The 26,757-nt window shown below is 33.9% G+C and overlaps 1 protein-coding gene across 1 annotated transcript in view; it reads right to left on the bottom strand.

Annotated features, from left to right (window-relative positions):
- LOC142358739 (gamma-aminobutyric acid type B receptor subunit 1-like) overlaps window positions 1–26,757 on the bottom strand; it is a 67,949-nt gene that overhangs the window by 39,469 nt on the left and 1,723 nt on the right. Inside the window, exons 2-6 of the mRNA XM_075410286.1 lie at window positions 24,296–24,439; window positions 23,234–23,404; window positions 22,684–22,782; window positions 22,022–22,282; window positions 15,295–15,558 (exon numbers count right to left, since the gene is read on the bottom strand). Coding sequence (XP_075266401.1) covers window positions 15,295–15,558; window positions 22,022–22,282; window positions 22,684–22,782; window positions 23,234–23,404; window positions 24,296–24,439 — 939 coding nt within the window. The remainder of the gene's footprint in view (window positions 1–15,294; window positions 15,559–22,021; window positions 22,283–22,683; window positions 22,783–23,233; window positions 23,405–24,295; window positions 24,440–26,757) is intronic.

Genomic DNA, 26,757 nt, shown 5'->3' with positions numbered 1-26,757 from the left:
TGAGGTGCTTTGTGCACATCGAAACTGACTCAGAAAAAATAGAAACAGAAGACCAGTTAACCGAAATTTTTTTCTGCTTTTTTTCAGTGTCAAAAAGTTATCTAATTTGACGTGCAGTTTCACTCAGATTCTAAAAACAAACTCAATTCAGCTTCCAAACTGAACGCTATCAAGCATAATACTAATACCAGCTAGTAATTGCTTTAATTAACTTTGATAACCTAATGCACTGTGACTTAAAGAATGGGCTTCATATTCTTATCCTGTTTTCGATTTGGGTCTTTTGACTTTGACCTTATTCACAACCTTGTGCAATCTATTGCGTACAAAAAGCAATCCACTCAGTTGAAGTAGTAAATGAAAAGAGTCAGAAGTCAAACGTGAAAATTGCGACTTAAGTAAAACGAAAAACTTGATCAAAACGTAAAGCGAATTAAAAAAAACATAGCAAGACAAGTCCTGGCGTACAATTCATAGAATTTTCATTGACTAAACAAAAAACTGAAAATCGAAGTCAAAATGCTGCATATGAACAAAAAAGACACTCGCACCAAAGAGAAATTTGGTTCAAATAGATAAATAGGCCTAGAATGAACTTGGAATGGATTGCAAAAACCAATTAGAAAAAAAAACAATTCAAAAAATCAAAAAAAAATCAAAGTGAAATTGCCGCAAGTAAACAAAAAACCGCTAGAGTAAGCGAATTTTTGTACAAACACTGTTATCTTGCACCACTTTAAAATTAGAGAGAAAAAATTTCAAGTCGCAAAACCACTGGCTTTTTGGCTCCACTTTGTTTCGGCGTGACCAAAATCACTGCTCCAATTTGACTTCAAAAATCATGAAAATATGTGAATGATCTTCACAGACAGCGCCCGAAAACAATTCGAATTCTTTGAAATGTAAATAATAGCCATTGAGAGCCTGAAGAGGGCCATTAATAACGCTAAAACGTGAATACGTAATACAGAACGTGAAAAATTGATGTTAACTCACGAAGTTTTTTAGGCATGCGAGTTTAAATTCCTGCTGAGATGGTTTTCATTTATAAATGACTCGTTCCCTTATTCAAAACTAACATGGGCGTTGGTTCACTGGTGCCAATGGGGATTGCCTAAAAATAGCCGCCGTTGAGGTGCTTTGTGCACATCGAAACTGACTCAGAAAAAATAGAAACAGAAGACCAGTTAACCGAAATTTTTTTCTGCTTTTTTTCAGTGTCAAAAAGTTATCTAATTTGACGTGCAGTTTCACTCAGATTCTAAAAACAAACTCAATTCAGCTTCCAAACTGAACGCTATCAAGCATAATACTAATACCAGCTAGTAATTGCTTTAATTAACTTTGATAACCTAATGCACTGTGACTTAAAGAATGGGCTTCATATTCTTATCCTGTTTTCGATTTGGGTCTTTTGACTTTGACCTTATTCACAACCTTGTGCAATCTATTGCGTACAAAAAGCAATCCACTCAGTTGAAGTAGTAAATGAAAAGAGTCAGAAGTCAAACGTGAAAATTGCGACTTAAGTAAAACGAAAAACTTGATCAAAACGTAAAGCGAATTAAAAAAAACATAGCAAGACAAGTCCTGGCGTACAATTCATAGAATTTTCATTGACTAAACAAAAAACTGAAAATCGATGTCAAAATGCTGCATATGAACAAAAAAGACACTCGCACCAAAGAGAAATTTGGTTCAAATAGATAAACAGGCCTAGAATGAACTTGGAATGGATTGCGAAAACCAATTAGAAAAAAAAACAATTCAAAAAATCGAAAAAAAATCGAAGTGAAATTGCCGCAAGTAAACAAAAAACCGCTAGAGTAAGCGAATTTTTGTACAAACACTGTTATCTTGCACCACTTTAAAATTAGAGAGAAAAAATTTCAAGTCGCAAAACCTCTGGCTTTTTGGCTCCTCTTTGTTTCGGCGTGACCAAAATCACTGCTCCAATTTGACTTCAAAAATCATGAAAATATGTGAATGATCTTCACAGACGGCGCCCGAAAACAATTCGAATTCTTTGAAATGTAAATAATAGCCATTGAGAGCCTGAAGAGGGCCATTAATAACGCTAAAACGTGAATATGTAATACAGAACGTGAAAAATTGATGTTAACTCACAAAGTTTTTTAGGCATGCGAGTTTAAATTCCTGCTGAGATGGTTTTCATTTATAAATGACTCGTTCCCTTATTCAAAACTAACATGGGCGTTGGTTCACTGGTGCCAATGGGGATTGCCTAAAAATAGCCGCCGTTGAGGTGCTTTGTGCACATCGAAACTGACTCAGAAAAAATAGAAACAGAAGACCAGTTAACCGAAATTTTTTTCTGCTTTTTTTCAGTGTCAAAAAGTTATCTAATTTGACGTGCAGTTTCACTCAGATTCTAAAAACAAACTCAATTCAGCTTCCAAACTGAACGCTATCAAGCATAATACTAATACCAGCTAGTAATTGCTTTAATTAACTTTGATAACCTAATGCACTGTGACTTAAAGAATGGGCTTCATATTCTTATCCTGTTTTCGATTTGGGTCTTTTGACTTTGACCTTATTCACAACCTTGTGCAATCTATTGCGTACAAAAAGCAATCCACTCAGTTGAAGTAGTAAATGAAAAGAGTCAGAAGTCAAACGTGAAAATTGCGACTTAAGTAAAACGAAAAACTTGATCAAAACGTAAAGCGAATTAAAAAAAACATAGCAAGACAAGTCCTGGCGTACAATTCATAGAATTTTCATTGACTAAACAAAAAACTGAAAATCGATGTCAAAATGCTGCATATGAACAAAAAAGACACTCGCACCAAAGAGAAATTTGGTTCAAATAGATAAATAGGCCTAGAATGAACTTGGAATGGATTGCAAAAACCAATTAGAAAAAAAAACAATTCAAAAAATCAAAAAAAAATCAAAGTGAAATTGCCGCAAGTAAACAAAAAACCGCTAGAGTAAGCGAATTTTTGTACAAACACTGTTATCTTGCACCACTTTAAAATTAGAGAGAAAAAATTTCAAGTCGCAAAACCACTGGCTTTTTGGCTCCACTTTGTTTCGGCGTGACCAAAATCACTGCTCCAATTTGACTTCAAAAATCATGAAAATATGTGAATGATCTTCACAGACAGCGCCCGAAAACAATTCGAATTCTTTGAAATGTAAATAATAGCCATTGAGAGCCTGAAGAGGGCCATTAATAACGCTAAAACGTGAATACGTAATACAGAACGTGAAAAATTGATGTTAACTCACGAAGTTTTTTAGGCATGCGAGTTTAAATTCCTGCTGAGATGGTTTTCATTTATAAATGACTCGTTCCCTTATTCAAAACTAACATGGGCGTTGGTTCACTGGTGCCAATGGGGATTGCCTAAAAATAGCCGCCGTTGAGGTGCTTTGTGCACATCGAAACTGACTCAGAAAAAATAGAAACAGAAGACCAGTTAACCGAAATTTTTTTCTGCTTTTTTTCAGTGTCAAAAAGTTATCTAATTTGACGTGCAGTTTCACTCAGATTCTAAAAACAAACTCAATTCAGCTTCCAAACTGAACGCTATCAAGCATAATACTAATACCAGCTAGTAATTGCTTTAATTAACTTTGATAACCTAATGCACTGTGACTTAAAGAATGGGCTTCATATTCTTATCCTGTTTTCGATTTGGGTCTTTTGACTTTGACCTTATTCACAACCTTGTGCAATCTATTGCGTACAAAAAGCAATCCACTCAGTTGAAGTAGTAAATGAAAAGAGTCAGAAGTCAAACGTGAAAATTGCGACTTAAGTAAAACGAAAAACTTGATCAAAACGTAAAGCGAATTAAAAAAAACATAGCAAGACAAGTCCTGGCGTACAATTCATAGAATTTTCATTGACTAAACAAAAAACTGAAAATCGATGTCAAAATGCTGCATATGAACAAAAAAGACACTCGCACCAAAGAGAAATTTGGTTCAAATAGATAAACAGGCCTAGAATGAACTTGGAATGGATTGCGAAAACCAATTAGAAAAAAAAAACAATTCAAAAAATCGAAAAAAAATCGAAGTGAAATTGCCGCAAGTAAACAAAAAACCGCTAGAGTAAGCGAATTTTTGTACAAACACTGTTATCTTGCACCACTTTAAAATTAGAGAGAAAAAATTTCAAGTCGCAAAACCACTGGCTTTTTGGCTCCACTTTGTTTCGGCGTGACGAAAATCACTGCTCCAATTTGACTTCAAAAATCATGAAAATATGTGAATGATCTTCACAGACAGCGCCCGAAAACAATTCGAATTCTTTGAAATGTAAATAAAAGCCATTGAGAGCCTGAAGAGGGCCATTAATCACGCTAAAACGTGAATACGTAATACAGAACGTGAAAAATTGATGTTAACTCACGAAGTTTTTTTAGGCATGCGAGTTTAAATTCCTGCTGAGATGGTTTTCATTTATAAATGACTCGTTCCCTTATTCAAAACTAACATGGGCGTTGGCTCACTGGTGCCAATGGGGATTGCCTAAAAATAGCCGCCGTTGAGGTGCTTGATGCACATCGAAATTGACTCAGAAAAAGTAGAAACAGAAGACCAGTTAACCGAAATTTTTTTCTACTTTTTTCAGTGTCGAAAAGTTATCTAATTTGACGTGCAGTTTCACTCAGATTCTAAAAACAAACTCAATTCAGCTTCCAAACTGAACGCTATTAAGCATAATACTAATACCAGCTAGTAATCGCTTTAATTAACTTTGATAACCTAATGCACTGTGACTTAAAGAATGGGCTTTATATTCTTATCCTGTTTTTGATTTGGTTCTTTTGACTTTGACCTTATTCACAACCTTGTGCAATCTACTGCGTACAAAAAGAAATCCACTCAGTTGAAGTAGTAAATGAAAAGAGTCAGAAGTCAAACGTGAAAATTGTCACTTAAGTAAAACGAAAAACTTGATCAAAACGTAAAGCGAATTAAAAAAACATAGCAAGACAAGTCCTGGCGTACAATTCATAGAATTTTCATTGACTAAACAAAAAACTGAAAATCGATTTCAAAATGCTGCATATGAACAAAAAAGACACTCGCACGAAAGAGAAATTTGGTTCAAATAGATAAATAGGCCTAGAATGAACTTGGAATGGATTGCAAAAACCAATTAGAAAAAAAAACAATTCAAAAAATCGAAAAAAAATCGAAGTGAAATTGCCGCAAGTAAACAAAAAACCGCTAGAGTAAGCGAATTTTTGTACAAACACTGTTATCTTGCACCACTTTAAAATTAGAGAGAAAAAATTTCAAGTCGCAAAACCACTGGCTTTTTGGCTCCACTTTGTTTCGGCGTGACGAAAATCACTGCTCCAATTTTACTTCAAAAATCATGAAAATGTGTGAACAGATCCTTTAAATATAGCACCTCAATACGATTCGAATTCTTTGGAATTTTAAAAAAGGAGAGCGCCGAAATAATAGCCGTTGAGAGATTGACGGCGGCCATTAATAATGTTAAAACGTTAATACTTAAAACAGAACGTGAAAATTTGATGTTGAAACCGACCCGGCAGATTGCCGGAAAATAGGCGCCGTTGATTCCAATAAGCATGACTGGGATTGAAATAACAGAAGATATTGAAAAAAAAAAAGATTTTCGTACAAAAACATTTTTTTAAGTCCGATTTATTTTGATGTCATTTCGTAGTTGAACATACTTCTGTTTCTTAGAGAGAGACTACAGGGGCTACTATCAATAACAATAAGCATTAGAGATGGTAAATGAGACTTATAGGAACGACGTTCAAATAGCGGGCATCTAAAATTGGGCTTTATGGGTTTATCCCGTTTCTATTTCTGACCTCCATTTTTGTACTAACTCTGTTCATTTTGAATTGTTTTGCTGAGCAACTGATGTTCAAAATCACTTTTAGCAGAATGAGAGAAGAGAGAAACTAGCCTAAAGAAGTCAAAAAGATTTCACGCAAAATGTTGAAAAGGCGGCAAAATGAGGTAAAGCGAAACATTTTTTTATTCGACGAAGTAAAAAAACATAGCCGGAAGAATTCCGGAAGCGACTCGAAGCGTCAAAACTTCACTAACAAAACCGTAATTGCAGCGGAGGCCACCACCTTTTGTATTAAACCATTAACTCACTACCTCTCCAGGTCTGCTCTAAAAATTGGTGAAACAAACCACTGTCACCAAGAGAAACAAATTGCAGCAAAATTTTATATTATTGAAAACGTTTGGTAACGTTAAAAAATCCAAAATAATTAAGCTGGTCAAAAACCTTATACTCTGAAAAAGCTGACAAGGTTATCAAAAGCTGTCAAATAATTCATGATTCTAATCTGAAAAAGATCGCGAAAGCAAACGGCAGATAATAATCTTAGAAACTATGTTGAATCTTTGCCAAAAAGAAAGCTCAAAATTAAGAATCAGAAAACACCTATAATTACACTTCTAATCACTGCGATTAAGACAAAAAACAACACACACCTGTTCCTTCTTGTACATAAGCTAGACAACATGATTTCACACTAAGTCAAAAATAAAATTGATCATAGAAAAGACATAAGCAGCAGAATATTCAAAGGCAAAAAATCGTTTTAAATAATACCAAGGCCGTAAGTAGTAGTAAACTGAAAGCTATAGTAATTAGTCATAAGTGGAAATTTTGGAAAAAGCTTGCTATCAAACTCTCAGTTCTGCCTTATGTTGAATGAAATCAACTGCAAACCAAAGAAATGACGAAAATCGAAAAAAAAACTGAAATCATTCATTTTTTACAACTAAAAAAATCAATATACCGAAAATAAATGTAGGTCCCAAGACAAAGCTAGAATGATACTAACTAGAGTGTAAATATAGGCACAATGTAAGGAACACAATAACAAAAAGACATTCTTGATTTTTGAAAGTTGAAAATCAATAAAAAATTCAAGAAAAACGAATACAATTTATTGTTCAGCATTCAAGACATAGAAAAGATAACTAGTTATCCGATACAAAGATCTATCCTCCTAGAGAACAAAAAATAGGAAAAAGAAGAATTCATAAATATGAAACATCGAAACATTTAGCAAAAAATGGTCAAAGAACTTTTAAGTTAAGACTGCATTTATGAAAGTTTTAACTGTTTTTTCAAAACTTAACGCCAAAAACTGATCAAATTTTTATTGAAACGAAATTAAAGTCCCTCATATTGCACAAAAAACTATTTCTAGCAATTACAACAAAAATACAAACGAAAAACTGACGAAAGTCGGAAAAAAAATTACCAAAACCGGATTAGCATAAATAATTTTATAAACAAAATTACATCGAGGTAGAAAGAGGCGTGGAGTAATGGAATTATCAAAGAGAAGTTGCCATATTAACTGATTTCTGACAAAACGACGGTTGAAAGATCCAAAAATGAAGAAATTATCAAAAAAAAGTCAAAAATTAACTAAAAAAAATAGAATTATGTGCCAATTTTCAACCTGAAACGCATTTTCAGGCTCTGCAAAACACTGTGGTATCAATTTCCGAAGTTGACATTTTAAAATAGCATCGAATAAAATTTATTTCTACAAGAAACCAAATTAAAAGCAAAAAAATTGGGCCACTTAGACGAGAAAACGGATAAAAACGGTTATCTATATGTGCAATTGAGTCAAAAACTATTTTTCAAAGTGAAAAAGTTATTCACTAAACGCAGCGCATGATCAAAAAACTTCTCTCGCTTAGCGACAATCTGTTCACCAAGACAGCTTTTCTCATTTTTGCTTTGAGGTCAAAATGCCGCGTAAACAAATCTACTTCCTGTAAAAAAAAAACAGCCGGAAGAATTCCGGAAACGACTCGAAGTGAAAATCTATTTAACCGCCATTCAACTACTCATCAGAAAAAACTTGCCTCCAATAATTTAGGATTTTCTCGAAACTAAATCATAAAACAAAAAAGTAAAAACAAAAAAATCAAATCTGTTAAAATATGATAAAAAAACTGATCAAATTTTGTCAAAACTTGAGATCCCGAAATAACTATCTCTACCAAAATTACTTCATCAAAACAACTAGTACATACTAAAACCACTTATGTTAATGTTTTAAATATGATTGAGGGCAAATCATGAAAAAAAGCTCTTAAAAACTACTTGCACTAAAAAACTGGAAAAAGTTAGTTAATTTCTTAATATTACAAAAGCATATAAATCCAGAGAAAAATTCTTTTCAGCCAATAGGGCATGCAGATGCTCGCATAACAATAGACAAGTCATAATAGTCTATGAAACTTGTCTCAAAAATCAGAAAAAAAAACGAAAAACTGCAAAAAAAATTAAGAAAAATAGTTCCAATGTTCGCCATTTTTTGTCATATTTCTCAAAAAAAAATGATTCATATCCAAAATTGCCCATACTTATTACTAAACAACTAGAACAACTATTATGAATCCTAAACCTCCACAAATGCCATAAAAAATTAAGTAATAGAAACGGCATTCAAAAACAAATTCAACAAAAAACCCTATAAAAACTAAATGAGTTTTTTAATAGTACAAGGAAATAAAAAGCCGAATAAGGTTCCTTTGCAATTAGAGCAACGAAAAGCTCGCAGAACAATGAGCAAGTTATAATAGGGTTGGTAAGACACTTGTGTAAGATTTTAAAAAAAAAAGAAAACTGCAAAAAATGAGAAAAAATGGTTAAAAATTTCTCAATTTTTTGGTCATTTTTCTTCCAACCAAACTTTAGTCAATTGGCATCTGACAATTCCTTAAGTAACAAGCTTCTATTCAAATCCCACTTAAAGCGGTAAAACAAAAAAAACAGGTATCAAATAGATAAACAGGCCTAGAATGAACTTGGAATGGATTGCGAAAACCAATTAGAAAAAAAAAACAATTCAAAAAATCGAAAAAAAAATCGAAGTGAAATTGCCGCAAGTAAACAAAAAACCGCTAGAGTAAGCGAATTTTTGTACAAACACTGTTATCTCGCACCACTTTAAAATTAGAGAGAAAAAATTTCAAGTCGCAAAACCACTGGCTTTTTGGCTCCACTTTGTTTCGGCGTGACCAAAATCACTGCTCCAATTTGACTTCAAAAATCATGAAAATAAGTGAATGATCTTCACGGACAGCGCCCGAAAACAATTCGAATTCTTTGAAATGTAAATAATAGCCATTGAGAGCCTGAAGAGGGCCATTCATAACGCTAAAACGTGAATACGTAATACAGAACGTGAAAAATTGATGTTAACTCACGAAGTTTTTTAGGCATGCGAGTTTAAATTCCTGCTGAGATGGTTTTCATTTATAAATGACTCGTTCCCTTATTCAAAACTATGATGGGCGTTGGTTCACTGGTGCCAATGGGGATTGCCTAAAAATAGCCGCCGTTGAGGTGCTTTGTGCACATCGAAATTGACTCAGAAAAAATAGAAACAGAAGACCAGTTAACCGAAATTTTTTTCTGCTTTTTTTTCAGTGTCAAAAAGTTATCTAATTTGACGTGCAGTTTCACTCAGATTCTAAAAACAAACTCAATTCAGCTTCCAAACTGAACGCTATCAAGCATAATACTAATACCAGCTAGTAATTGCTTTAATTAACTTTGATAACCTAATGCACTGTGACTTAAAGAATGGGCTTCATATTCTTATCCTGTTTTCGATTTGGGTCTTTTGACTTTGACCTTATTCACAACCTTGTGCAATCTATTGCGTACAAAAAGCAATCCACTCAGTTGAAGTAGTAAATGAAAAGAGTCAGAAGTCAAACGTGAAAATTGCGACTTAAGTAAAACGAAAAACTTGATCAAAACGTAAAGCGAATTAAAAAAAACATAGCAAGACAAGTCCTGGCGTACAATTCATAGAATTTTCATTGACTAAACAAAAAACTGAAAATCGATGTCAAAATGCTGCATATGAACAAAAAAGACACTCGCACCAAAGAGAAATTTGGTTCAAATAGATAAATAGGCCTAGAATGAACTTGGAATGGATTGCAAAAACCAATTAGAAAAAAAAACAATTCAAAAAATCGAAAAAAAATCAAATGAAATTGCCGCAAGTAAACAAAAAACCGCTAGAGTAAGCGAATTTTTGTACAAACACTGTTATCTTGCACCACTTTAAAATTAGAGAGAAAAAATTTCAAGTCGCAAAACCACTGGCTTTTTGGCTCCACTTTGTTTCGGCGTGACCAAAATCACTGCTCCAATTTGACTTCAAAAATCATGAAAATATGTGAATGATCTTCACAGACAGCGCCCGAAAACAATTCGAATCCTTTGAAATGTAAATAATAGCCATTGAGAGCCTGAAGAGGGCCATTAATAACGCTAAAACGTGAATACGTAATACAGAACGTGAAAAATTGATGTTAACTCACGAAGTTTTTTAGGCATGCGAGTTTAAATTCCTGCTGAGATGGTTTTCATTTATAAATGACTCGTTCCCTTATTCAAAACTAACATGGGCGTTGGTTCACTGGTGCCAATGGGGATTGCCTAAAAATAGCCGCCGTTGAGGTGCTTTGTGCACATCGAAATTGACTCAGAAAAAGTTCTTATCCTGTTTTCGATTTGGGTCTTTTGACTTTGACCTTATTCACAACCTTGTGCAATCTATTGTGTACAAAAAGCAATTCACTCAGTTGAAGTAGTAAATGAAAAGAGTCAGAAGTCAAACGTGAAAATTGTCACTTGAGTAAAACGAAAAACTTGATCAAAACGTAAAGCGAATTAAAAAAACATAGCAAGACAAGTCCTGGCGTAAAATTCATAGAATTTTCATTGACTAAACAAGAAACTGAAAATCGATTTCAAAATGCTGCATATGAACAAAAAAGACACTCGCACGAAAGAGAAATTTGGTTCAAATAGATAAATAGGCCTAGAATGAACTTGGAATGGATTGCGAAAACCAATTAGAAAAAAAAACAATTCAAAAAATCGAAAAGAAAATCAAAGTGAAATTGCCGCAAGTGAGCAAAAAACCGCTAGCGAGAAAGCGAATTTTTGTTCAAACACCGTTTTCTCACACTACTTTAAAATAAGAACGAAAAAAATTTCACGCCGCAAAAGCACTCGCTTTTTCGCTCCACTTTCTTTTTCGGCGTGACAAAAATCACTACTCCAATTTTACTTCAAAAGTCATGAAAATGTGTGAACAGATCCTTTAAATATAGCACCTCAATACGATTCGAATTCTTTGGAATTTTAAAAAAGGAGAGCGCCGAAATAATAGCCGTTGAGAGATTGACGGCGGCCATTAATAATGTTAAAACGTTAATACTTAAAACAGAACGTGAAAATTTGATGTTGAAACCGACCCGGCAGATTGCCGGAAAATAGGCGCCGTTGATTCCAATAAGCATGACTGGGATTGAAATAACAGAAGATATTGAAAAAAAAAGATTTTCGTACAAAAACATTTTTTTAAGTCCGATTTATTTTGATGTCATTTCGTAGTTGAACATACTTCTGTTTCTTAGAGAGAGACTACAGGGGCTACTATCAATAACAATAAGCATTAGAGATGGTAAATGAGACTTATAGGAACGACGTTCAAATAGCGGGCATCTAAAATTGGGCTTTATGGGTTTATCCCGTTTCTATTTCTGACCTCCATTTTTGTACTAACTCTGTTCATTTTGAATTGCTTTGCTGAGCAACTGATGTTCAAAATCACTTTTAGCAGAAGGAGAGAAGAGAGAAACTAGCCTAAAGAAGTCAAAAAAGATTTCACGCAAAATGTTGAAAAGGCGGCAAAATGAGGTAAAGCGAAACATTTTTCTATTCGACGAAGTAAAAAAACATAGCCGGAAGAATTCCGGAAGCGACTCGAAGCATCAAAACTTCACTAACAAAACCGTAATTGCAGCGGAGGCCACCACCTTTTGTATTAAACCATTAACTCACTACCTCTCCAGGTCTGCTCTAAAAATTGGTGAAACTTAAACCACTGTCACCAAGAGAAACAAATTGCAGCAAAACTTTATATTATTGAAAACGTTTGGTAACGTTAAAAAATCCAAAATAATTAAGCTGGTCAAAAACCTTATACTCTGAAAAAGCTGACAAGGTTATCAAAAGCTGTCAAATAATTCATGATTCTAATCTGAAAAAGATCGCGAAAGCAAACGGCAGATAATAATCTTAGAAACTATGTTGAATCTTTGCCAAAAAGAAAGCTCAAAATTAAGAATCAGAAAACACCTATAATTACACTTCTAATCACTGCGATTAAGACAAAAAACAACACACACCTGTTCCTTCTTGTACATAAGCTAGACAACATGATTTCACACTAAGTCAAAAATAAAATTGATCATAGAAAAGACATAAGCAGCAGAATATTCAAAGGCAAAAAATCGTTTTAAATAATACCAAGGCCGTAAGTAGTAGTAAACTGAAAGCTGTAGTAATTAGTCATAAGTGGAAATTTTGGAAAAAGCTTGCTATCAAACTCTCAGTGCTGCCTTATGTTGAATGAAATCAACTGCAAACCAAAGAAATGACGAAAATCGAAAAAAAAGCTGAAATCATTCCTTTTTTACAACTAAAATAATCAATATACCGAAAATAAATGTAGGTCCCAAGACAAAGCTAGAATGATACTAACTAGAGTGTAAATATAGGCACAATGTAAGGAACACAATAACAAAAAGACATTCTTGATTTTTGAAAGTTGAGAATCAATAAAAAAAATCAAGAAAAACGAATACATTTTATTGTTCAGCATTCAAGACATAGAAAAGATAACTAGTTATCCGATACAAAGATCTATCCTCCTAGAGAACAATAAATAGGAAAAAGAAGAATTCATAAATATGAAACATCGAAACATTTAGCAAAAAATGGTCAAAGAACTTTTAAGTTAAGACTGCATTTATGAAAGTTTTAACTGTTTTTTCAAAACTTAACGCCAAAAACTGATCGAATTTTTATTGAAACGAAATTAAAGTCCCTCATATTGCACAAAAAACTATTTCTAGCAATTACAACAAAAATACAAACGAAAAACTGACGAAAGTCGGAAAAAAAATTACCAAAACCGGATTAGCATAAATAATTTTATAAACAAAATTACATCGAGGTAGAAAGAGGCGTGGAGTATTGGAATTATCAAAGAGAAGTTGCCATATTAACTGATTTCTGACAAAATGACGGTTGAAAGATCCAAAAATGAAGAAATTATCAAAAAAAAGTCAAAAATTAACTAAAAAATAAAGAATTATGTGCCAATTTTCAACCTGAAACGCATTTTCAGGCTCTGCAAAACACTGTGGTATCAATTTCCGAAGTTGACATTTCAAAATAGCATCGAATAAAATTTATTTCTACAAGAAACCAAATTAAAATCAAAAAAATTGGGCCACTTAGATGAGAAAACGGATAAAAACGGTTATCTATATGTGCAATTCAGTCAAAAACTATTTTTCAAAGTGAAAAAGTTATTCACTAAACGCAGCGCATGATCAAACAACTTCTCTCGCTTAGCGACAATCTGTTCACCAAGACAGCTTTTCTCATTTTTGCTTTGAGGTCAAAATGCCGCGTAAACAAATCTACTTCCTGTAAAAAAAAACAGCCGGAAGAATTCCGGAAACGACTCGAAGTGAAAATCTATTTAACCGCCATTCAACTACTCATCAGAAAAAACTTGCCTCCAATAATTTAGGATTTTCTCGAAACTAAACCATAAAACAAAAAAGTAAAAACAAAAAAATCAAATCTGTTAAAATATGATAAAAAAACTGATCAAATTTTGTCAAAACTTGAGATCCCGAAATAACTATCTCTACCAAAATTACTTCATCAAAACAACTAGTACATACTAAAACCACTTATGTTAATGTTTTAAATATGATTGAGGGCAAATCATGAAAAAAAGCTCTTAAAAACTACTTGCACTAAAAAACTGGAAAAAGTTAGTTAATTTCTTAATATTACAAAAGCATATAAATCCAGAGAAAAATTCTTTTCAGCCAATAGGGCATGCAGATGCTCGCATAACAATAGACAAGTCATAATAGTCTATGAAACTTGTCTCAAAAATCAGAAAAAAAACGAAAAACTGCAAAAAAAAATTAAGAAAAATAGTTCCAATGTTCGCCATTTTTTGTCATATTTCTCAAAAAAAATAGATTCATATCAAAAATTGCCCATACTTATTACTAAACAACTAGAACAACTATTATGAATCCTAAACCTCCACAAATGCCATAAAAAATTAAGTAATAGAAACGGCATTAAAAAACAAATTCAACAAAAAACCCTATAAAAACTAAATGAGTTTTTTAATAGTACAAGGAAATATAAAGCCGAATAAGGTTCCTTTGCAATTAGAGCAACGAAAAGCTCGCAGAACAATGGGCAAGTTATAATAGGGTTGGTAAGACACTTGTGTAAGATTTTTAAAAAAAGAAAACTGCAAAAAATGAGAAAAAATGGTTAAAAATTTCTCAATTTTTCGGTCATTTTTCTTCCAACCAAACTTTAGTCAATTGGCATCTGACAATTCCTTAAGTAACAAGCTTCTATTCAAATCCCACTTAAAGCGGTAAAACAAAAAACAGGCAAAAAATCATTAAATTTCGTCTAAAAATCAGGAAAACCGATCAAAAATCTCCAAATTAGCATTAAAAATCAAATTAACAACTTGAAACCTTCAACTCCTATCAAAACAAACCTAAAACTAATACAATATAATAATCAAACCTCATAACCATCAAAAGTTGCAAAAAAACTGCTTTTAAAAGCCGCACGTGAACAAAAAAAATTTCGCTCGCTTAGAAGAAATTTTTTTACACATCAATTTCTCGCTCTCTCAAAAACAGCGTTATGAACAAAAACCACTCTCTTTTCGCTCCGCTCTTTACTTTTGTTCAGCACCAAAATCACTCCAAATTTTTTCGCGCATTTCATTTCCCGCTTGAAAATTCACTCCAAAAATTGATGAAAAAAAGGACTTCTCCAATACTCCTCTTCGAGTCGTAAAAAAACCTTGAGAAAACCAATACTCCTCTTCGAGTCGTAAAAAAAATAGGAGCGCTATAATAGCCGGCTGAGAAGATGAGGGCGGCTATTAATCACGAAGTTTTTTAGGCATGCGAGTTGAAATTCCTGCTGTGATGGTTTTCATTTATAAATGACAAGTTCCTTCATTCAGTATTAACATGGGCGTTTGTTTCCGTGAGTGTTTATTTCCTACATACGCACAAATGCAAGTCATTATGGGCAAGTATAACCAGTCAGAGATGTGTTACAAGTTAGCTTATCAAGTAACATCTATTTGAATTTAAACTTATGGCATAACTCACCGATACTCCAATGAAATTTGTTCTATCAAGGTTTCTTTTCATCAGAGTGAATGCCTCTTTGCTAATAACAGTGACATCACGCACAGCCTTCAACTCATTTTCCACGTTTTTTCTCTGTCGCTTCAGTTCAATTATTGTCTCGTTGATGGCAATAGCCAGAGCCCATACAGCATCATAGGCCAATGGTGACTCAGGGAAACCACCTGAATTCTTACCCGTTGTGCCCAACTTAGACAACAGTGTCTTCTGAAAGTCCGAAGGTTTCTGAAACAAAGTTAACAATAAAACTAAACCCAGTATAACTCATATATGCCTATTCGGAAAACTACGTCAAAAAATAATGACATTTCGCCGGTAAAATTTGGATTGCAGAAAGAAGTATAAAGCGATCAATTCACCATCTGTAGTATTACAATATAATTTGATATACGCTTGATTATCTGTGTCGGAACCCAATGCTGCATTCCTTTTTTAAAGGTTAAGAAAATAACAGTTCTTCGTAGCAATGAACTCTGAAAAATATTAAAATCATATCAGTACAAAAACTAAAGGCGCATATTGTCGAACACCATTGTTGGGTTAACGACTTCCGCTGGCACCGGAAGAAAACGTTCAACATAAAAAACACTGATTTCGAAATCAAATTTCAGACACTTGGATTTCGATTAAGAGCTATATGACAATTTTTGGATGACCACAACTATTTATAATTCACTAAACGAGTGTCTAACTCGTTCAAAAAATGGGGGAAAATCACACGATTCACCTAAACAATCTTACCAAAAACCTATGCCAAGAGAGTAATAAATGACGTTAGGCCATAAAAGCAGCTGCTGAACGGTAAAAGTAACAAAAAAATCATTCTTTAACGGCTTGACGTGAAATCAAAAATACAAGCAAGAGGTCCAACTTTAAAAAATGAGACAAATAATAGCATCGTTATCACTTCTCAGCTATTGAAGCAAAGACTCTTTATTTATGTCCCATAAGATTTTGCCAAAAATTCAGTCGAATCACAAATTTCTGACAATTTTCGGCTATTTCTGACTAATATTTCAATTAGGCAAAAAAATCTAAGGAAGAAAAATCCCTGGTACTGTCCCAAAAAAATAGGAATAAAAGTTGCAAGCGTTAGGTTATTACAAATAAAGAAAGATCTTTTCATGATTTACTTGTTTTTTTGTCAGTCCAAAAACCAATTAAAATATATTCAATAAAAAATCAGAAAGGGAATACTATAAAACAACCAGCTTAACAATAAACTCACGAAAGTTAAAATTCGTGCGATTGACAACTTAAGTAAGGCTTTGCCATCCATGGAGATGTCCATTGAAAGACGAACAAGTCAGACTAATTCAGGGGACCTTAATTTAATCTTTAATAGGATAAAACTGAGGCTTAAGTCCATTCAGGCAGCGAAAACTTCTGAGGATCAAAAGCTGCCAAGAAAAAAATCACAGAATGGCTTTAATCTAGATCAGTTAAACTAAACTGGTCTACGAAGGCGAATACACAAATATTCGACGAGAATATTGCAAGTAGCTTCAAATTCCTCCAAAGTGTAGAAAATTCTGGGCTATTAAATGAAGACAGCTTGAAATAGGAGAATTGTAAAACCAAAAAACTCAAACAATGCCGGAAAAGCTGGTAATGGAAGAGAAAGTTGAAACATAACAGAAATGTTACAAATAGGGTCTGAATCACGACCAAAGGGCAACAAGTGACCTAAGGCCGATAATCTCAAAACTTATATGTACCATTACTCCTATAACGGCACCTTAAGCGTTATATTCTCATATCAATACTCAATAACAATATATTTTTTTTAAAAAAAAAACAAAATTAAGGAAGAATAGAAACGGCATTGAAAAACAAATTGAACAAAAAAAACTAGAAAAACTTAATGAGTTCTTTTAGTACAAGGAAACATAAAGCGAAATAAAGTTCCTTTGCCGTTAGAGCAATGAAAAGCTCGCAAAACAATGGGCAAGTCATAATAGGCTAAGAAACTTGTCTAAGATTAAAAAAAAGTAAAACAGCAAAAAAAAGAAAAATGGTTTAAAGTTTCTCAAAATTTCTGTCATTTTTCCTAAGAAAATACCAACAAAACAAATTTTTATACCAACAAAACTTTAATCAATTGGTATCTGAAAATTTCTTAATTAACAAACTTCGTTGTTAATTAAATTTCGTCTAAAAATCATTAAATTTCGTCTAAAAATTATCAAAACTGACCAAAAACCTCCAAATTATCATTAAACTCAAATTAACAACTTGAAACCTTCAATTCCTATCAAAACAAACCTAAAAGTAATACAATATCATAATCAGACCTCATAACCATCAAAAGTTGCAAAAAACTGCTTTTAAAAAGCCGCACGCGAACAATTTCGCTCGCTTAGAGAAAATTTTTTCACACATCAATTTCTCGCTCTCTCAAAAATAGCGGTATGAACAAAAACCACTCTCTTTTCGCTCCACTTTTCACTTTTGTTCAGCACCAAAATCAATCCGAATTTTTCCACGGGATTCATTTCCCGCTTCAAAAATCACTCCAATAAAATTGATTAATAAAAAGGACTTCTACAATACTCCTCTTCGAGTCTTAAAAAAGACACTGCCCCAATACAGTTCAAATTCTTTGAATTATAAAACATAGCCGGAATAGCTGCGAAAGAATTGACATGCGTGCTATATAATAGAGACAAACAGATACAGATCTAAATTGAAAAAAAAGACGCCGCTCAAAAAACTAGGTAAAAACATTCAGCGATAAATTAAAAAAGCTTGTTAAAATTCATTCCGCAGAAACCTCTTATTATGGACTTTTACTGCACAAATGAGTTCCTTTGACCTTAAACAAATTCAAACTAAATTTAAGTCTTAAAGTGCAAAAGTCATTTTATTGAGTGAGGTAAGTCACGTATGATCAAAATCTAATCACGCAAATAACCTAAAAACTTCTGTTAAAGCGAGTGAGAAATGACGTCACGCGCGCAAATGTCGTTAGTGAGAGGAAGAAGACGTTCAGAAAATTTGACTTTTTCAGCTTTGCTGTGTGAACAAATGTAAAACGAAAAAAGAGCGTCAGACGACGAAAAAAAACATAGCAGGACAAGTCCTGAAATACAATTCAAAGAAATGAATGAAAAACTTAGAAGTACTCTGCCTGCAGATCAATAGATCAATGCCAGCCAAAACAACCAGAATCACCTCACAAAATTGAGAAACTAAAACAAACAAACTAAACAAAAATATACTCATTACTAAACTCTTGAAGCTTACCCCTTAGGCAAAATTTCATCTCTTTAAATATACCAATTTCAAAAATGTTCAAAATCAATTTTTGTTTTTGAAATCGGTCCAGTATTATATCTGCATGACCTGAAAAAATTCATTGGCCCTTGAAGATCGATTAACTCAAAAATGACCGAAAAATACAAAAAATGAAATCAATTGCAAAAATTAATGAAATTTTTCTGAAAATTGTTGTATTAAAATCTTCAGAATCATTTTTCTGTCTATAGAGGCTATCCATTAACTCAATTCCAAGCATTGAAAAATTTGGCTCAAAGATCGATAGGCAATAATTTTCAGAAAAAATCTCTTATTTCAAAAAACAGAAATTTGCTCTACTAAAATGTTGAAAACTTGAAAACCGTTCAATTGCCCCCTAGCAGCTATCTAATAACATATTATCACACTCTGGATGGGGTTAGCTGGCTACTGAGGCAAGAATAACTCAATATAAGGCAAATTTTTTTAAAACTTGAAAAAAATTGCAAATTTTATGAATTTCTAAAATTCGAAAAGCTAAATTATTGATAACAAATCCATCTAAGCCAACAACCATGCAATAAATTTTTATCAGACCGTGGATTAAACTTTTTGGCACTTGAGAATGGAAAAATATCAAAAATTGACATGAATTTTAGGAAATCTTGAAAAAATTTCAAATTTTATATTTAAAAAGCCAAATTTCGAGACATTTACATGTTGAGAACCAATCCATCACTACTGCAAATCATGGAGTGCTCTATTGTCAAAGCACAAAGGACATTTCCTGGCCCCTGAAGCTGGAAAAACTCAAAAACTGACAAAAATTTTCAAAAAAATTGAAAAAAATTGCAAAAATTAGTATCATTTTGCATGTTTGTACTAGTAGTACCAAAACATATAGCTCAAAAAATGGTCATAACAAGTTATTTTGTCTCGCAAAAGGCCTCATCATTTTTCAAAAACTTCAACGTAAGACATAAAAAAAATATTAAAAAATCACGAAAAAACACGAAAAATTGCAACATTTTGAGACCAAAAACTCCTAAAATGACCTTTCAACCTTTAATTAAGACCCCAAGCAACTGCATCACTCTAAGCTCTTGAAGGACTACTAACCCCCACTTTGGGCCTCTAATGAAATTTAATTCCTGTTGGGCTTTACCTGTTTATCCCGTTTTGAAAGATCGAAGTCACTGAAAAAATGTGACAATACATCTTAAAAAAAAACATAGCCCGAAGAATTCCGGAAACGACTCGAAGTAGAATTCCATTTACACTCCATCCAACAATTCATCACACAAACCGTGCCTCCACTAATTTATGATTATCTTCAGACAAGACCAAAAAACCAAAAAGAAAAAACAAGAAAATCAAATTGTTAAAATATGATTAAAAATCGGATCAAATTTTGTCATATCAAATTTTGTCATAAATTGAGATCCCGAAATAACTATTTCTGCAATAATTACTTCATCAAAACAACTATTCATTACTAAAACCACTTATGAGAATTCTTTAAAAACACTAAGCCAAATAATGAAAAAAGCTCTAACAACTTGCACTAAAAACCTGGAAAAAGTTAAATTTTTTTTAAATATTACAAAAGCATATAAATCCAAAGAAAAATTACTTTCTGCCAATAGGGTAACCATATGCTCGCAAAACAATAGGCAAGTCAACATAGGCTAAGAAACTTGTCTAAGTTTCAGAAACAGGAAAAACTGCAAAAAATTGAGAAAAATTATTTAAAATTCCTCAATTTTTCTGTCATTTTTCCTAAGAAAAAAATGATTTATACCAACAAAACTTTAATCAATTGGTATCTGAACATTCCCTAAGTAAGAAGCTTCTATCCAGATCCCACTTAAAGAGGTAAAACAAAAAACAGGCAAAAAATTATTAAATTTCGTATAAAAATCAGCAAAACTGATCAAAAACCTCCAAATTAGCATTAAACTCAAATTAACTACTTGAAACCTTCAAGTCCTATCAAAACAATCCTAAAACTAATACAATATCATCATCAAACCTCATAACCATCAAAATTTGCAAAAAAAAACTTTTTAAAAGCCGCACGTGTACAAAAAAATTTCGCTCGCTTAGAGATAATTTTTTCACACGTCAATTTCTCGCTCTCTCAAAAACAGCGGTTTGAACAAAAACCACTCTTTTCGCTCCGCTTTTCACTTTTGTTGAGCAGCAAAATCACTCCAAATTTTTTCACGCGTTTCATTTCGCACTTCAAAAATCACTCCAATAAAATTGATTAAACATAGCCGGAAGAATTCCGGAAGCGACTAGAAGTGAAAATCCATTCAAACGCCATCCAACTACTCATCAAACAAAAAAGTAAAAGCAATAAAATCAAATCTGTTAAAATATGATAAAAAATCTGATCAAGTTTCGTTATAAATTGAGATCCCGAAAAAACTATCTCTGCCAAAATAACTTCATCAAAACAACTAGTACTTACAAAAACTACTTATGCGAATTTTGAAAAAAACACTTTAGGCTAAAATTATGAAAAAAAGCTCTTAAAAACAACTTTCACTGAAAAACTGGAAAAAGTTACCAAATTTTTTAATATTTCAAAAACATATAAGTCCAAAGAGAAATTTTCTTCAGCCAAAAGGGTATCCAGATGCCCGCAAAAACAAGAGGCAAGTCATAACAGGCAAAGAAACTTAGCTAAAAACAGAAAAAAATTAAGAAAAATAGTTCCAATTTTCTCCATTTTTTGTCATATTTCTCAACAAAAAAATGATTCTTACCCACAAAACTGTAACCAATTGTTATCATAAAATTGCTCAAGTGGAAGGGGCTTCATCAATACCCATATGAGCCAGTAAAACAAAATAATCGTCAAAAAACGCAAAAATTAGCCCGAAAATCAGCAAAATACATTAAAACCTCCGAATTATCATAAAATTCATATTAATTTCCAGAAACCTTCAAAACACAACCGAAACCATCCTAAAATTAAAACAAAATCATAACCAAACCCCTTAACCAAAATAAAAGAAAAAAACTGCTTTAAAATGCCGCACGTGAACAAAAAAATTTCCCTCGCTTAGAGAAAATTTTTTCACACATCAATTTCTCGCTCTCTCAAAAACAGCGGTATGAACAAAAACCACTCTCTTTTCGCTCCGCTTTTCACTTTTGTTCAGCGCCAAAATCACTCCAAATTTTTTCACGCGTTTCATTTCCCGCTTCAAAATTCAGTCCAATAAAATTGATTAAAAAAAAGGACTTCTCCAATACTCCTCTTCGAGTCGTAAAAAAAGGACTTCTCCAATACTCCTCTTCGAGTCGTAATAAAAACACAGCGCCCCAATACAATTCAAATTCTTTGGAATTGTAAAAAACCAAGAGCATCGCAATATAGCTCCGCTCAGCTTACAGCTTCGCAGCTATAATAAAGGAAGCTTAACTAGAGCGCACTTACAATTCCAGCAAATGTTGCTGACTCTTCTGACCCCAACTGCATGATCTCAGTTGTAAAGTGTCCGTCAGTTGCCGCTCGCATCTGCTCAAGAGAGCAACTGAGCTTCTCATTTTTATGAGGGTGAAACCAGTTGTCTGGAAACCATCCCAGTATAAACCATACCACTCTGGGACCATACAATCCAGCTTTGTATGCTTCACAGAAAGCCTGTCGCGCTGCAGTCTCGTAGAAAAGTCCAACAATTATTCGAGCATCTTGAGCCTGGAAAACAAGCCAGCACAATAGACTTAGTTTTTTAGGAATCGAATGCCTAAAGCAAAGCCAAGTATGTTGCAAAAAAATCTGCTTAACACCCACCCAAATGCTGCTATACCAACTTGTATAGCAGCATTTGCGTAAATGCTGCTATACAAGTTTGATACAAATTTTGGAACAAAAATGATTTGTTTGCTGGTGTCTACTTTATTATAGGATGCAATATACCTCACCTTGAGTGACTCAATAGCATTTTTGGGATCGGCCTGAGAGGTGGATCGTTTGACAGTGATCCCATTCTTCTTAGCAGCATTTGCGTAAATGCTATACAAGTTTGATACAAATTTTGGAACAAAAATGATTTGTTTGCTGGTGTCTACTTTATTATAGGATGCAATATACCTCACCTTGAGTGACTCAATAGCATTTTTGGGATCGGCCTGAAAGGTGGATCGTTTGACAGTGATCCCATTCTTCTTGGCCAACTGAGTCAAATCGTGGGCTGTCTGAAATGTCGCGCACATCACCGAATGAACTATCTCTAGGTAAATATGACCTTAAACTAGCATCAGCAACCTATGCAGCAGGTAGAACTTGTCTGTGTTAATGTAATTTTACTTCATAGGCAATACAACCTTGTCAATGCATTAGCTTGTCCACCCCATGTATTCACAGGGGTTGATGAAACAGTTCACATCTTCATAGTATAGCTTTAGAAGGGCAGTATTGCAGAGACAGGTAGAGCAGAGTATAGGTTTCGGGTAATTCCCACTGCAGCAGCCCACCACCTTACAGCAGGGGGTTAGGGGCTTTAATTTTGTGGAGGGGCTACAATGGGAAAGACCTCATGTTTCATTGGTTGGAAGATGAAAGATTTATAGATGACAGATTAAGAGTTAACTCGGTTAGTAAGCTTTTTTATTAGGCATTGTGCAAGGAGGTCGCATGAAAACTGACCGTAGTGAAAACTTCTTGCAGGTGGACGAGTAGGAAGACTTTCTTCCAATTGAACTGTGAGAAGAGGTTGATGCGAGTGGGGTTGTGTATGAGTGCAGATGGATGGGTGCGGAAGAAGGTGGGAAACCGTGTTCTATCCGAGAGAGCAGGGCTACTCGACCCATAGGAGACCTAAATAAAATTTATCAAATAAAGCAGAAGCACGAATTACAAATACCGCTCTTCACTGGACTAGAATCAACATACCCATAGCATAAATTTATCAGAAAGAAATGGTTGAAAATTTGGGGTTACAGTCTCCGCATTCAGATATCAATTTATCAAATTAGCATGTAAATCAAAGTTACAAGAGTTAAAAACAGCTGTCTTCTCACTTAACAATTAGGTTCGTTAATTTGTACTTCTTTTAGACTTCTAATAACCTGGTAGAACTTCCAACTTGCATGATATCAGCTCCCAAAATTTCGACTCTAAGGTAGTGACTTAATGGCAAATTGGTCATTCAGTTCTATTTAAATGAAGATCTTACTTATCAACAAGAATTTATTTGAAACGATGTGTTTACAACCAACATGCAATTATTTACAAACGAAAATGAAGGAAATTATGATTTGAACTGCTACTTCTAAGAATATTAATGTTACTAACTCAAGTCCGCAAGCCATGCAATGCTATTAAGTTGGCAATGTTCGAGCACGCACAAATATCACTCCCATGCTAGATGCGACACTGAAAACAAAAACAGAAACCGTCATCACTACTAACAGAACTAAAATTCACTGTTTTTGCATGCTATACACGCTCGACCGAAATTGACAGAGGGAAGATTTAATAACAATTGGTCCTTATCAACCAGGTTCGAGCCGAGCTAAATGAAAGGTGTAATATAATTCTAAATGGTTAAGGCATTGAATTCTCATGCAAAAGCACACCAATACATGCAACCGAATGAACCACTGAACCCGAAACTAACCCCTAAAGCAGGAGCTTTTACTCTGCATCGGTTTTCAAAATAGACGGTACCTCTAACAGTGACAGTCGCCTAGCAACTGAGCAACCTACCATCAGGACATTCCACAGATGTGCTGCTTCCGCAACTGCAGTGGAGACAGGACTGCATCCAGGCCCAAGGATGGCAGAGGGAGTAAGTGGCGAGGACTCGTATAGGAAGTCATACAGATCCTTCACTCCTTTCCCAGGTTCACACTGCAACGCACAAAACACAACAATACACTCAAAAACTCAAACATTCAAATTCAATTGATACATCATACAAGCCTTAGGTCTAACTTTCAATTAGTTTGCTAGTAAATCTAAAAAAAACTTCTGATTCTTTAAACACGTTAGAACATAAATCATTGTCCCCTCTTGCACAGCAACCAAGATTTTTATCCTATGAGAACTGAAAGAAAGCTGCCCGAAAGAAATAGCACCGATTTCAAGCCTCCGAAAAACCTATATAATACCTTACCCTAATAGCGGCAAACCAAAAATAGACACAAAAGATTATGTATACTCACGACCAAAATTTTCTTAGTCTTCTAAAAGTAAAATCAACATAACCGAGTAATGCCAGGCAAATAGCTCTCAAAGTAACCCTGCGGGGGGGGGGGGGGGTTGCAGGAGTGAGGGGGTCCTAGAGGCATCGGAGAATTGTACACTTAAGAGGCTAAAAGAGCTCTTAAGGAGCTGCTCAGTGACTTGACCTCCGGCCTTTACATGTTTATCCCGCCTGCGAGAACGAAGTAAAAAGAATCAGACGAAAAAGCAACCAAGCGATAACATAGCATTGAAACGGAATGTAAAACTTAGACAATTGCTATAATCTTCACTTGAGAGCAATTAATAAAAATCAAATAAATACAAAAAAGGTGAGAAGACAAAACACAATAATCTTAACTTTCCTTTTTACATCTTCAGCACAAAGGGTTTCGATCAAAAAATGGAAAAACATGAAGCAGTGCAAACTAGCACATGCCCTTAGGAGTTTAGCGGACAGAAAAACAGATATTCACACCAAAACGGATTTAAAAAACAAAACTGAAAACCAAGATATTCATTAAGAAACAAGAACAATTTTAAAACTAAGTTTCAAGAAACCCGTCGAAAAGACTAACTACATGAAACACACAACGACTTACGACAGAAGATTTGCTCGAACGCCAAGTGGATTAATTTAATGTAAAGGGGGTGAAGAAATTTTTTTTGTGCTTGCAAGAATTCCGAGTCCAGCACCCGCAACCTCAGGATAACAGTTACAATTTAACCGCAAAGTTATATCGTCTGGGCAACTTTAACACTATAAATCGCCTTTATCTTAGAAACCAACTTTCTTCGGAATAAAAGCAATTGTGATCCCACAAAAAAGCGCAAAAACGGTTCAGCAACAACTTTGAATAGAAACACACGTTTAAACTAATTGCTTCAAATTTGATTCGAGAACAATTAATCAGTATTCATTGAGCTCTAAAAACAAACAGCCACAAATCAAAAACAAGCCCGTAAAAACAAAATGGCAAAAAAAACGACACAAATTTGTTCAGCAAAAAAACGCCACGCTTTATTCACGAGCGGTACATAACTTCACGCTCCGACCGATTAAAAAACGAAGTGTTCAATACATACTTACTCTTGCGTTCGTTGTCTCGCTTTGTTTCGCAAAAAAACAGAGCCCAAAAAACAATCTAAATTCATTAGATCGTATTTCGTATTAGATTGTAATTAGCTCAAACAGTTTAAAGTACTTGACACTGAGTATGAAAAAAACTAACGCTTCCTCGTTTCACTTCATGTTTTGGTGTGACCAGCGCAATAAATTACATAGAGATGAAAAAACCCTAATGACGTGCAAACAAATCATGCGTAATGAAAACTTTCAAAACATGCGTAACAACTTCGAGAACGAAGCGCCAACGTGAAAGTCATCTTTATAAAAACTGTTTCAAGTACTGCTTTGGAGATTCGAGGCAAACTTAAGTTGTCAACCGATTTGAAAGGTCGATCTGACAAAGATAAAGACAATTCCAGCTCTGTCGTGCAAGGAAATTTCCAACCCGCCCTTATGCTCAGGAGTTGCGGTGCAATTTAATAAATTAATTTGACCACTAATGAACTTGAAGTCAAGATAATGGTGCAAATATATATTAAAAAAGTTCTCTGCAGGGAAGGACAATCTGAGCAACATGCTTAATAAGGCAATGGGTGTTGTGATTGCTCCACATCTAATACAGATAAGAAGTTTATCATTTCAAGTCAGATTCTTCCCATCGGAATTGAACAGGACAAAAATATTTCATAAAAAACGGGTCACAAATAGATGAAAATAATCACAGACCTATATCTCTTACACTCATCCTTCACTCCCCTCTATGGAAATCGGTTTTGCTTCCGAAAAAAACAGCTGCAATAACGCACTGCCAGAGCCGAAAGAGAAAAAGAGGCACAAAAAGATTAATATTCGCACTATCTTATTTCTGGCTTTTGAAAAAATCTTTCGAACCGCTTTAAAAAACTCTGCTGAACAC

This window comes from Convolutriloba macropyga, chromosome 2, assembly GCF_964194025.1.
Source record: "Convolutriloba macropyga chromosome 2, txConMacr16.3, whole genome shotgun sequence".
NCBI classification, from domain to species: Eukaryota; Metazoa; Xenacoelomorpha; order Acoela; family Convolutidae; genus Convolutriloba; species Convolutriloba macropyga.
This window is presented reverse-complemented; position numbering and strand designations above follow the sequence as displayed.